Raw genomic sequence first — 11,703 nt, 5'->3', positions numbered from 1 at the left:
GAGAAGATAGGCTGTCGGCCCTAAACTGTTGTAACAATACGCTGTCAATGAGGAGTTAGTTGATAGGACAATGTCACACGACGACTGACATACACTCGCCCTATGCATATGCATAAGTTACACGCATAACTTCAGTTCATAATTTTGGCTTCATTTTGTACTAAGCTATAGAGGAAAATTCCCAGGTTACGTCATTACACGTGACCGCGTGTTCAATAACCAACACCGATCGCGATGCGGACTCGGGCCCTAAGCACGACACCACCGTTGCGCAAGACCAACTGAACGTATGCCATTTCAGTAATATCTTTCATATCATTCGACGTTCCTTCAGAGGCTTAGGCCCCGTTCCACTCGCTTGCTCCTATTTTACTGATTTTGGATTACGCGAATTATCGAAGATGACGCCATTTGCTACACGATTTCTTAGTTTGTGTCTTCTTGTCGCCTTATTTTCTCTTGCGCGGGCGACGCTCTACGTGCGTCAATGTGTTTGTTTCTCTACCTCTGATAATATGAGGCTGAATCGAAGATAGGTTACGGAGCCCGTCTCATCCACAACTTGCTATGGCGGTCAGACTTGCACAGTGACATGGTTGGATGACGGCGCTGCACCACTGTTGGCTGAGATTGGTGCCTGCTACGTAGGATTGTACAGCACCGACAAAAACGTACGTATACGGTATCTATGAACCCGCTACCTTCCGGTGATGACTTTACGCCCTTACAGGTCTTAGTTCAACAGATTGAACCGGTCAATGTTGCCAGCGTGCATTCGCTTGAATTCATAGTTTGTATCTCTGCCCTTGCACACACCATTCTATCTCAGATGATCTTTCTTTAGCCCGATCCGTCTGCTGGTCCCAATACGAGTAACTAGTGGGTAGCCATACTTCCAATGCGTCTACATTGACTGATTTATTCACCGTATAGCTATATCATGTTTACGTCTGTCGAGCTCGCCAACTATACCCAATACTCGGCCGATTTTACGTGCGTTTGCGACTTGCGCAACTTTTTGTTTGATTCAACTGATTTCTAACACCAGCCTTAAATCGATGTCGGGGATCTTCGCGATACCCGTTCCGAGCGACACCTCCGCTATCCCAGTGCCCACTGCAGTCTTGAATCCACCCATTGACTCGATCATTCCCGCAACGACCGTGATAGACGTTTTCTCGTCGGTATTGGCTGTTAGCAGCCCTTCTTCAACGGTAACTACGAAGAGCACGACATTCAGCACCACAGCTGTTGTTCCCTCGTCTGGACTCACAACTTCCCGCGTGTCAAGCTCAACGTCGTCGGTCACGCCGCCCATATTACCGTCGCCTTCAGCGATGCAGTCGGCCGCCGAACGAAGCCTGGCTGTCATGATCCCTCTGTATCCACTTCCGTTTGCGGTAGGTTTGATTTTATTTTGCCTTTCATGACGAGCGATAGGTTTCAAGTGCCGCTGTTTTCCTGTGACACATCTAGCTATTCATTTCACACCTATCTCTCCATCTCCTGTCGTCCTGTCCCCCTTCGCTCTGTTATGCACTCTATCGACAGTCACGATTTAACGTCTTCGTCGATATGTATCCTTCCCTGCCTTCCAACCGGTGATACCTTTCCCTCCATCTCACATTGACTGGCATACCTTGCCGTTGCTAGAATGCTTGCTATTCCTATGGTTTTTATGTCGCATCTACGAGAATAAAGTGACTTTCATTTGAGCTAAACGATCTTATTTTTATTCTCGATGCCTTGGTCAATAAGTATTTTGTTAATCAGGTTGTCTGTCGCCACTGATCAATCCAAGATGATATATGGTAGCATACATTGGCATCATGAGATCAAGAAGAGCAAAAAATAGAGGTGTATCCCCCCGCTCCGAATACACCAAAATAAGATTGGGACAACACGAGAAAATTGACCACGCCATTTGGAGCCCAAATTGTCATGGTTTGAGTGGGAAATAAGGCATTATAAGGTATGCAGTGACCACATATAAATGATATTATAATTCGACTCATGGGACAAGCATTAGATAAATGAATAGGGTGGAGGCCCATCTACCGGTGTATCTTCATATACGAAACGTAGCGTTAGATCGGGTCGGACCGTATCCAAATTTGGGCTACCTTGATTTAGCAGGTTCCTCTCAGGCTGCACAGATTGATGAGTGGACAGCGTCCTCCTGAGTATTGCTTCGTGGTGTAGTTCCTGGCTCCTGTCGGAAGATATGTGCATACTGTGGCGTTCTGACATAGTTGCAGCTCGATGAAGACTCGGAGGGGGGTATGGGGGACGATTCCAGCGTGATCGACCATCTGGCAGCGCAGTGGGAGATGGAGGTCTCGGTATATTGTTTCCCGAAATACCGGTGCGAGTACCGTATTCCTGGCTCACCAGCGAAGGTTCCAAATGTGCATGTGGGGCCCGGCCCTCGACACTATGCTCTGCTTCCATGTGCGCCGAGAATGCGGGCCTCATCTCCGTCAAACCTGGTGAAGGTATGTGAGCCCACCGGACATGTTGAATAGGAAATCCTGTATGACACACCAACAGGTCTAGACAAACGTTCCTGGTAGATCACTTGCGACCGAAAGGTGCTACTGTTCCCCTTGCGTGCACATCTAACCAAACTGCCCAAGATTGCAAGTCCTGCAGTGATTCCGGCCGCAATGCCCACAATGGTACCTGGTGATATGGAAGGACCCGACCCAGGAGCTTCCATGGATGGATGGGGGCTGGAAATGTTGTAAATGATGTGGCCGGGGGGTGGTTACGCTCAAGCTTTGAAGGATTTTGCTAACCCCATGCAGGGAACCGTCTACGTTGGGGCAGGGAACACTCGCCATCCCATGTCGAACTGAAGCGCCTAATAGACACCGCATCAGCCTTCATATTTGACAGATAGAGTATTGTGATGCGTCACATTACCACAATCTGCTATTGTCATAAACAAAGGTGATCATGAAATCCGAGTCTTTGAATTGACAAAAACTGTCTCCGGGGAGAAGACTCAACTGATAGTATGATATGTCTTACTGCGGGATACATGAACCATCTTGGGGAACGTTGGATAGTCATTCTAATCCCGCGAGCTCACATGAAGCGTACGTAAGTGTTGTAAAAGCGCTGTGGTGATGCCTGTCAGTAAACTGCTACTTTCAGCAGTGCCTCGACCTTCGGTTAACGCTACGGATACCGCAGCCTGAGGCGAGTCGCGTGCTTATACACTTGACTGCCCGGGTAGCATGCGTTGCCCTATGTAATCATTGGAGGTAATCTTAAGGGTGGAAGACCATACCAGAAGGCAAATAGGAGAACAAAGGCTTGGCAGTAAAATGGTTAGTCTTACCTGGAAAGATTAGCCTAGTCCAATCCTGACCGGTCAAGGGTGACAACGGAACATACAAATAACCCATAAAGAGCAGACTCCCAAGAGACGAAAGAGTGGATTGGCAGAAGCGAGGAGTTCTGAAGAAAGAATGTTGCATGATGTTGTCATGAATCATGACATTTTGGCACAGAATCGAAACTTACATCAATGCGAACGTGTTGACTTACACTGGTCTGTAGAGAGCATAATTTCTATGATCGCGAGGGACCACAAGCACAACCGTCTGGCTAGCCTATGACTCCGATATGCGGTGTCTGAAAAAGGTGACAGGGAACAGGCTGAGTGTCAGCAACCAGGTCGGCTGCATATGTACTATACACGACGGACCTTGACAAGCCGTGACTGGCATTATGAGAACGGTTCAATGACTTGGGCCTTGGCTGATTTATTGAAGGCTCGAGGCCCAACTTGAGGCCTTCAAGCTGCCAGTCTTGCGGGCCGTGATGACCCGGAGCCGGAACTAGCTGGAATAGACGAAGCTCCAAGTGGACTTTGTCCCGACCATGCAGTGAGATACTGCCGGTGACCTTGATTCCTCGCGCATTGTTCATTTTTTGACAAACTAATGTTACATATTTCAGATAGCCTACAACGTCTGCTTGATCCAGCACCCAACAGAAGAGATATTTAGTTTCCTAAACTTGCTCCTCCATCCGCAGAGTAAAAGTTATCCTCCACAGACCCATGCGAACCGCTCATCATCGATCCCCAGTACCTCACTAACCCTACAGGTTTTGTGCCACTGTGCGCCCCCTTACTCCATGTGCTTGATTGAGCGCATTCGTGCGAGTGGCTACCCAACGGCAGACTTCGTTAAGCCGGCAGGTGAAGCCGATGCGGATCTGGACGACTTCATCCCGAAGAATAATTGCACTACATCTTACTATTCATCGACTTGCCGAATGGCACCAGAGGATGATCCACAAGGTGGCGGGGTTGTTGACGACGAACCGAAAGTACTACATGGGGTGGGCCAACTGCATGTTACAGGCACGTTGGTGTTCCCTTGTGTGGTCAGCACTCATTTGCAGGCTGTTGCAGTGATGGTTGCCGAGAAGTGTGCAGACATGATACTGAATAGTACATTAAAGTAACGTCATTTCTGTGTCACTCATCTGGACACACTGGGGAATGTGTGAATGAGGCGGTATATCTTAAACTACAGCATTCGCTACATCAGTGGGAGGTCCAGTACTAGGCGGATCAGAGAAGGTATGGACTTCATGCTTGATCGTTAAGATTCCCCGCGCATTCCAATGGAGTTGACGGAGCCCTCCATTGATGGTGTTCTGCAGATCCTGCACCTCCAATTCTGTGACAGCCTCTGAAATATGCCACTCCATCCCCACGACGACCTCTGTAAGGCTAGCAAATTGCTTCAGCATAGTGATATTATTGAGCGGTGTCCAGTCCATGGTCAGTTGAACGTGCATATCACCAATGCCATGGTATCGAGGATCAATCCCAACCTTGAAGTCAAGGTAAAGATGCCGTATCATGGTTGATGAGATCGAGAAGAGTGTTCTCGCGATGTGTCCCCAAGCGATCGTCCATGGCCCGACAAACAAGTAAAATAGACGAAGAGATTGAAGGGAGGAGTTGCTTAGGAGACCGGCATGGTCGTCATCTATGGACGACCAGGTGAGATTAGACCCAAATATCAAATACAATTGAGATAAACCTCCAATGAGCACAGGAACAGCGACATCCGTAAGGGGTGCACCTAAAGCTTGCAGTAACAACCCCGCTGTTATGTGCCAATTCGCCGTAGTTGGTAACATTGGGTTTAGGTGAAGCGATCGAATTGTACGATCGCAGCCACTGGGGGTCGAGCGGATCCAGTTCAACAACTCAATAAATTCATCGGATGGGAGCCCTTTAACGTGCAGTAGATGAAGCCTCAACCGATCCCCTGTGGAACGAACCCCAGGGACAACCGGTATTGGGGAGTGTGATTTGATAGAAATATCCTGTATGGATACCTCTGTTAGCTGGGGAAGCTCACAAAGAAGGCGTTGGAATTCTCTAAACGTGCCAAACGTGCAGGAGATCAGCTCGAGACGAGTGATTGTTGTAAGGAGAGCCAAAGAGGAGAAGAAAGTGGAATGTGGGGATCTCTTTTCGTGCCAATGAGCCTCACGTAACACTATCGTCCTGATCGCCTGCCGACAAGAAACCAGCAAGTGTGGTATCTCCTGTACATATGGACGAACACCACCGTCCGTTAAATCCAATAGGGAAGAGTGCCCCTCAAAAAAGGATCTAGGGCGTGGGGCATGTAATACAAGCTGTCGGAATGCAGAGAAAGTGGCACAATCGCGGATGTGGACCCGAATGTACAGGAGCATCCGACTTCGATTGTACCAGGAGGAATGCGTCAGGGCACACTTGCACAGAGATGGGGGATCATCCCAGAGGAAGTCAATGATATGATCGATGATTTCCTGTGCCAGCCGTGCGGTAGCCATAAGATTATATCGGAAAGCGGGCGACGCAATGTAGGAGCAGAAGTTGCAGGGCTATGTTGTGTCTGCGATGAACAATTGATTTGAAGTCAACAAAGTATCCACAGATCTTTCCAAATGATCATACCAACACTGGGAGGTTGAGATAGTCGTCCCACGGCGAGGGCTCGAGGATGTGTCGGTGGAAATTGTTCAAGTCGATGAGTGCTGCTGGAGTGTAGTCTCTTGTGAGCAGGTGGGTGCATCCTTCAGCCTTCGTTCTTGTAAGCTTCTGATATCCGTATCAATTATCACCGCAATCGCCCCGTGGTCGATATCGGTACATCTACCGCTCTGACAAGTCATGTGTAACAATACGTCCGTGAACGCGGCGTTCAGTTCTCCTTGTCGCGCAAGACTTCTCGTTTTGGACTTCGAGTCAAGTACCTCTTTACCTCGAACTGTGTTCCTGGTGGCAATACATAATGCATGAGTCCTTATGGTCGAGGTATTAGAGATCATGAAGTTAACTGTGATTCAGATAATCCGTCAAAAAGACAGCCTCTCCGATCTCGAGTCTCGTCAGTGGTCACTCGACGAGGCCCGGGCCGGTCAGAAAATAGACTGCTGAAGCGCCGCTCAAACACATTTGACTAGGCACGTCAAAGGCCGCGCAGCGGCGCAACGATGTGCGTCGGCTGTTATCGTTGAGGCCTCAGTACTCAGTACTCAGTCATCTTCGTATGTTTTCTTTACTCTGATTCGCCTCTCGAGCATGGGCGTCCCGAAATCCGTCTTATGGCCAACGCACGTCTTCTCCGACGGGTACTTCTACGGATGGACCTCTCCCCTTATATGCGTTGCCGGAATTATACAGGCCGAAACTGTGCGTCTATCCCACCTCGCACTTATCTTTGCCTTTACTGATCGGTTGTCCCTAGAAACAAATTGCGGAGGCTAATCTGCATAGTGTTGTTGCAAGCCCGGAGTGGGGTGAACTTTCAGGCCGATGTGGTTGTCATCCTGTCATCCTCGGCTTTTGTTCGTTTGACTTGAAGCATACTTTACAACCACCTCGGTTGGAATTTTACGAGAATAAGCAGGATCATGACAGTGCGCTCCAGTCCGCTTTGCTGCGCTGTGTTGTACCCGCCTGACGGGCTAGTTGAAGGCAACCTAATTCTGATCTATTACCGGCAACCCAAACATGAATTGATGCAATTCTACTCTCTTGATGTCAGCGAATTAGACATTCTCCCATCCCAGCCAAATAGAGGAACTACAGAGCTGAGTTCGACCCAGGGTGACACAATACTTATGCATGACTTCACGAAACCGTCATTCGGTCGAGCGCCAGCTCTCAATTCTCTGGTGTTGCACCAGGTACTGAAACTGCTTCAATGTCCTAGTTCTGAATTTAACCCATGAGTCTAGATTAACGCTGCACGAATGTTGTCAGACATGGTGGAACGAAGCAATTTATATCATGAGGCTACTCAACCTCCAGTCCTACCTATGGTCACTCGTGGCGACCTCACTTCCGATTTCACCACTCAGTTTCAAACCTTGCGATCGGCAACAGCTCGAGCGATGCATTTCATCGTATCCCACTTGAGGAACATATCAGCTACAGGTCCGTGAATATCTTGCGCTGAGATGTTTTCTGCTGATGTTAGTTAGTCGAGCAATTCGACATACGATTCGAGCAGGCTTCCTTCGTTCATGTGCAACACTCCGTGATATACTCGGGAGGGAACTCAAGGTCAGTCACCACAATTTCTCGATACGTCAAGTAAGTCCAATACTCGCGAACTCTCAACGGTTCAGTAATTTCTTAATATTATCAGATTCTACAATTGCATTTGGCTAGTCTTGAATGACATCATCATCGGAATCGCCTTTGGCTCATTCATCTGCGAGAACCACCAAGCCCTGTCTCATCTGTTGCAGCACTGGGTTCAGGTAGAGCAGTTCATCACCAAGAACAGCCGTATATGTTATGCTTATGCATAGTAGCTTTACCTCGTTGACCATATGCAGCGAGCGTTGCTGTGGCTCAATGATTGGCCTGCAGGCCTCAAGTTGAACACCGAGCTTAGTCAGTTTTACTGCCATACCTTGCTGGGAATCATCTCGATCTGGGGACGTGAGCTTATTCATTTCTGTCTGTCCACTATAATTTGTGACGGGTAGACGTGCAGAGATCCTACGATTTGTGTCGCCGTATTTTCCGGCCATGTTCTGGACTGTAGGCGTCATGGGCTGCTGCGGGATGACCATGATAATTTCATTATTCTTCGATGCGCTCAAGTTCTTCACTGCCCACTTATATCTTTGCTACCTCCTCGTCGCAACAACATACCGATACCTGCTTGGCTTCATAGGCTCACTGTGGAATCTCTTTCGCGGTATGATTCTTCGAGCTCAATGGGAGAATATGCAGTACTGACGAAGAATGAACACAGGGAAGCGCTTCAATGTCTTGCGCAATCGGCTCGATTCTTGGGATTATGATATTGACCAGTTACTGCTCGGGACCATTCTCTTCACCCTAACTGCATTCCTCTATCCGACAGTGCTGACGTACTATTCCCTCTTCGCAATGGTGATATTATATGTCCGTTGCTGTCGTTCTTTACTTATTGTTCCGCAGACCCATCTTGTGGTGATCATGCTTCAAGCGATCTTGGACACTGTCTCAGCGTTGCTCAATCATTTCCCTCTGTTTGCATTGATGCTTCGTATCAAGGACCCAATGCGTATGCCAGGTATGTGTATATAAGCACTAGATACATTGATTGACTAACATTTCTGTAGGTCGTGTCACACTCAAACGCACAAAGGAGGGGACGTTGATGCTTGAGGTATGTCTTGTCGTCTTGGCATGGTGCTATTGCGTCAGGCAGCGTCTGACGTTCCCCAGAATCAGCCAGCACAGTTCTCCTCTATTTTCACGCACTATGGTGAGTACTGCAAAGCTATCCGGAGTCGTCGGGTATGAGACGCAATATCTCTTCAGCGCACCTATGGTCTCGTCTGTCCTCGCACTATCACCCTTTGCAGATGTTGAATCTTCTAGTGTTAGGTCGGCGACTAACACCTATCTCCCGTGCCTTGATACGATTCAGTATGATCACGGATCGCAGGGATGTGAGTAGCAAGTAAGTGAACAAGAGACAAGTATTTCTAAGACTGCGTGTGTATCATACTGTAATATGCTATACCTAATCCTTAAATCCATGGCGCGACATAAGTGGGTGCAACGTGGGTAAGTGTAAAATAGCGTACATACATGAATAATCTACATAGACCCAAGCATTAATGGTAGTAGGAGGATTCCGAAAAGTTCGATGGCATCACAAGTATCTTACAGTAGTCTCACCTTCCAACAATAATTCAGCGCTTTTTGTATCTTCCCCCATGGCTAGAATGATACGGCGATGAGCACATGAGAGTGACAACAAAATTTATGGGCCTACTCTGCCTCTCGCTCGATCCGTGCACGTTTTTCGGCGTGCATTTCACGGGCACGATCGTTGATTGCGACCGTCTCCTGAGTATCAGGAAATCCGATGCTCCAATATTTCGGCGGCGTCGTTGGGGGTGCCCACCGCTGACGATGTCGCGAGATCTCTTGTTTATGCTGCCGAACATCCTGTTCTCGCCGCCCAGTTTCATCAGAATCGAAATCAGGGTCAAAACTGGTCGACGGGCCCGCCATATTGTGCTTGTGCTTGTGACAATGAGTCTTGCGTCTGGATGGGCTGGACTGCGGAGAGCGCCATAGAGGAGGCTTCAAACGAGCAGGAAGGGGGCCAACCGCATCGTAATACTAACAAAACTCAGTCGTGTTCATCTCCACAGATATAAACACTTACATTGCGGCAATCGTCACAATCTCCGGCATCCAACCGCTTGCGGCGCTCCTTGTTCCGGACTACTTCCTCGAACTGAAACTGTACTCCACCGTTCTGCACGGGGTCAATCTCATACAACGCATTGATCGCTGCGTCCTCAGAGCTGCACGGAGCTTAGTCGATCTGCTGTTCAAGGCAAAAATATGTCGATTACCTATTAGGCGCAGCGTAACGACCCCGCCCTTTATAGACAGAGTAGTCTCCCGATCGCGCCTTTGTACTCCTTTGAACACTCCCGTTCTCTTTGTCCGCGTTATTTCGTGCTGTTGAAGTGGTGCCTGTACTAGATCGGTGAGGCGTGGAACTACGCGACAACGAAGATGAAGCGACGCCTTCTTGAACTACGCGGCCAGATTTGCAAACATCGGCCGAGTCTTTGCTAAGACCCGTATGATCAGCCTGCGCAGCTCCATCACGTTGACACTGATTGCTATTGCTTGCGAGCCTTCGGATACGAAGCCCTGGCTGAGTAAAATAAACAGGATCAGGCGCTGTTGATACAACTCTTCTCAGTACGGAAACTGGTGCGTATGACTATGATTTACCCTGTGAATCATCTTCGGTTTCGGACGAAAGTGTCTCCCCGTATTTGCGCTTCCGGCCTCTGCGCCTTGAAGGTGTTGCGATCGGTGAGCTGTTTGGCGAATGTTGTATCCTTGGCTTCATGACCGCAGAATCGATAGCATCCTGCTGGGCTTCTTCCAAGAGACGTCTAGTGAGAGAGCTGGGCGGTAAAGCTTCAGCAAACTCATTTCTGTCAGATGTTCGTGTTTCCTTGATCTCGTCGGCTATCACGAAGAACCGAATAATTAAGCGCATGTATATCAGGGCCAACTGGTACTGAACGTACTCGTGGGTGGCGTTGCTGAAGCCTTCGTCACCACCGCAACATCAGACAAATTTGCACTCTCGGGTATACTCACCCGTGGTCCTCTCATCAGATAATTCTTGCGTACTTTTTGCAAGTTTTCAAGGTTCACTGGCTTGCCATCTATCATTGTGTCGGACAGTGATCCCTCTTGCCTGTTGGTAATCCACTGCTTGAAATTTTTCCACTTCAGATAGTGATCCTTATACTTTGCATCGTCCCGCTTCTTCTGGTCCTGTAGCGTTTCGTACTTCTCGCGCAACTCGGTGTATCGAGCACTGAGGAGGCTCAGGTCAGTTACAGGACTGTCCGAGTGGTCGTCCACAAAGGGAGACAGCTGTGGAGTGATATTGGACCTGCTAGACACAATATTTTCCTTGTGCAAGACTGGAGACGAAGTTGCAATCAGAGGTGTAACATCACCCAGTGCCCTGCCATAGTAGTCAGCATTCAGCTAGACATTTGAATACAAACAATATACCTCTTCTTAACTACCGTCAAAGCTGGGGTGGGCAGTCCTGTAGTGGAAGCCAACGGGCGTACAGGAGTCTCGAGTTTCCCCTCAAATCTATCCAGTGTACCCTTCAAAGCCTCGTTCTGTTGATTTGCCGCTATCAGTTCTGCCACCAGCCTCTCATTCTCCTTCTTCAGTTCGTGTATTTCCTGAGATGCGTCCACTAATGCTTCGCGAGCTTCGGCATCCAGCTCGATATGCTTCGCGACTTGGGTTTCAAGTAGCTCAACTCGCGTTGCGGCATTCTCTATGAAAAGGCGATTGAAAATCCGTGGGCGCGCTGCTACAGCAGACTCCGCGTCTTCGATGTTCTCGAAGCCCATATCACTCGCTAAGCGATGACCACGTTGAGACGTATCAAACAGCTCATTTCGAAGGCCATCTCCCATATATTTCAGCCTCCTCACCTATGATAAACGTGTCGGTGAGATCCTCGTAAGTCACACTAAAACATCTAAGTTACGGCACACCTTATCCTCCAGTTCATGAATATGCTCTCTCGCAGAGATATTCGCTTTTTTTGCTTCTGGTTTCATGGCGACGAAGATCTTTGAGAGACGGCAAATACAGAG

General features: G+C 48.6%; 4 protein-coding genes across 4 annotated transcripts; 2 read left to right on the top strand and 2 right to left on the bottom strand.

The window, feature by feature from the left end:
• Positions 1-401: 401 nt before the first annotated feature.
• Positions 402-2,747, top strand: FIBRA_07854 (uncharacterized protein; the record flags this gene model as incomplete). Its single annotated transcript, XM_012329518.1, has 8 exons — positions 402-479; positions 537-671; positions 731-790; positions 845-879; positions 934-993; positions 1,049-1,400; positions 2,259-2,495; positions 2,574-2,747. 8 exons carry the CDS (start codon positions 402-404, stop codon positions 2,745-2,747), a joined length of 1,131 nt encoding a protein of 376 aa, XP_012184908.1.
• A 1,795-nt stretch (positions 2,748-4,542) lies between these two features.
• FIBRA_07853 (uncharacterized protein) lies at positions 4,543-5,856 on the bottom strand (the record flags this gene model as incomplete). Its single annotated transcript, XM_012329517.1, has 1 exon — positions 4,543-5,856. One exon carries the CDS (start codon positions 5,854-5,856, stop codon positions 4,543-4,545), a length of 1,314 nt encoding a protein of 437 aa, XP_012184907.1.
• A 751-nt stretch (positions 5,857-6,607) lies between these two features.
• Positions 6,608-8,997, top strand: FIBRA_07852 (uncharacterized protein; the record flags this gene model as incomplete). Its single annotated transcript, XM_012329516.1, has 13 exons — positions 6,608-6,718; positions 6,774-6,945; positions 6,998-7,215; positions 7,267-7,465; positions 7,513-7,624; positions 7,680-7,794; positions 7,849-7,978; positions 8,034-8,240; positions 8,298-8,437; positions 8,486-8,600; positions 8,650-8,696; positions 8,756-8,795; positions 8,852-8,997. 13 exons carry the CDS (start codon positions 6,608-6,610, stop codon positions 8,995-8,997), a joined length of 1,752 nt encoding a protein of 583 aa, XP_012184906.1.
• Positions 8,998-9,307: 310 nt separating this feature from the next.
• Positions 9,308-11,667, bottom strand: FIBRA_07851 (uncharacterized protein; the record flags this gene model as incomplete). Its single annotated transcript, XM_012329515.1, has 7 exons — positions 9,308-9,664; positions 9,711-9,852; positions 9,904-10,240; positions 10,295-10,537; positions 10,600-11,048; positions 11,099-11,538; positions 11,602-11,667. The coding sequence occupies 7 exons, from the start codon at positions 11,665-11,667 to the stop codon at positions 9,308-9,310; spliced, it is 2,034 nt and encodes a 677-aa protein (XP_012184905.1).
• Between the last annotated feature and the right edge of the window lie 36 nt (positions 11,668-11,703).

Source organism: Fibroporia radiculosa (assembly GCF_000313525.1).
Source record: "Fibroporia radiculosa TFFH 294 genomic supercontigs, scaffold17084, whole genome shotgun sequence".
NCBI lineage: Eukaryota > Fungi > Basidiomycota > Agaricomycetes > Polyporales > Fibroporiaceae > Fibroporia > Fibroporia radiculosa.
This window is presented reverse-complemented; position numbering and strand designations above follow the sequence as displayed.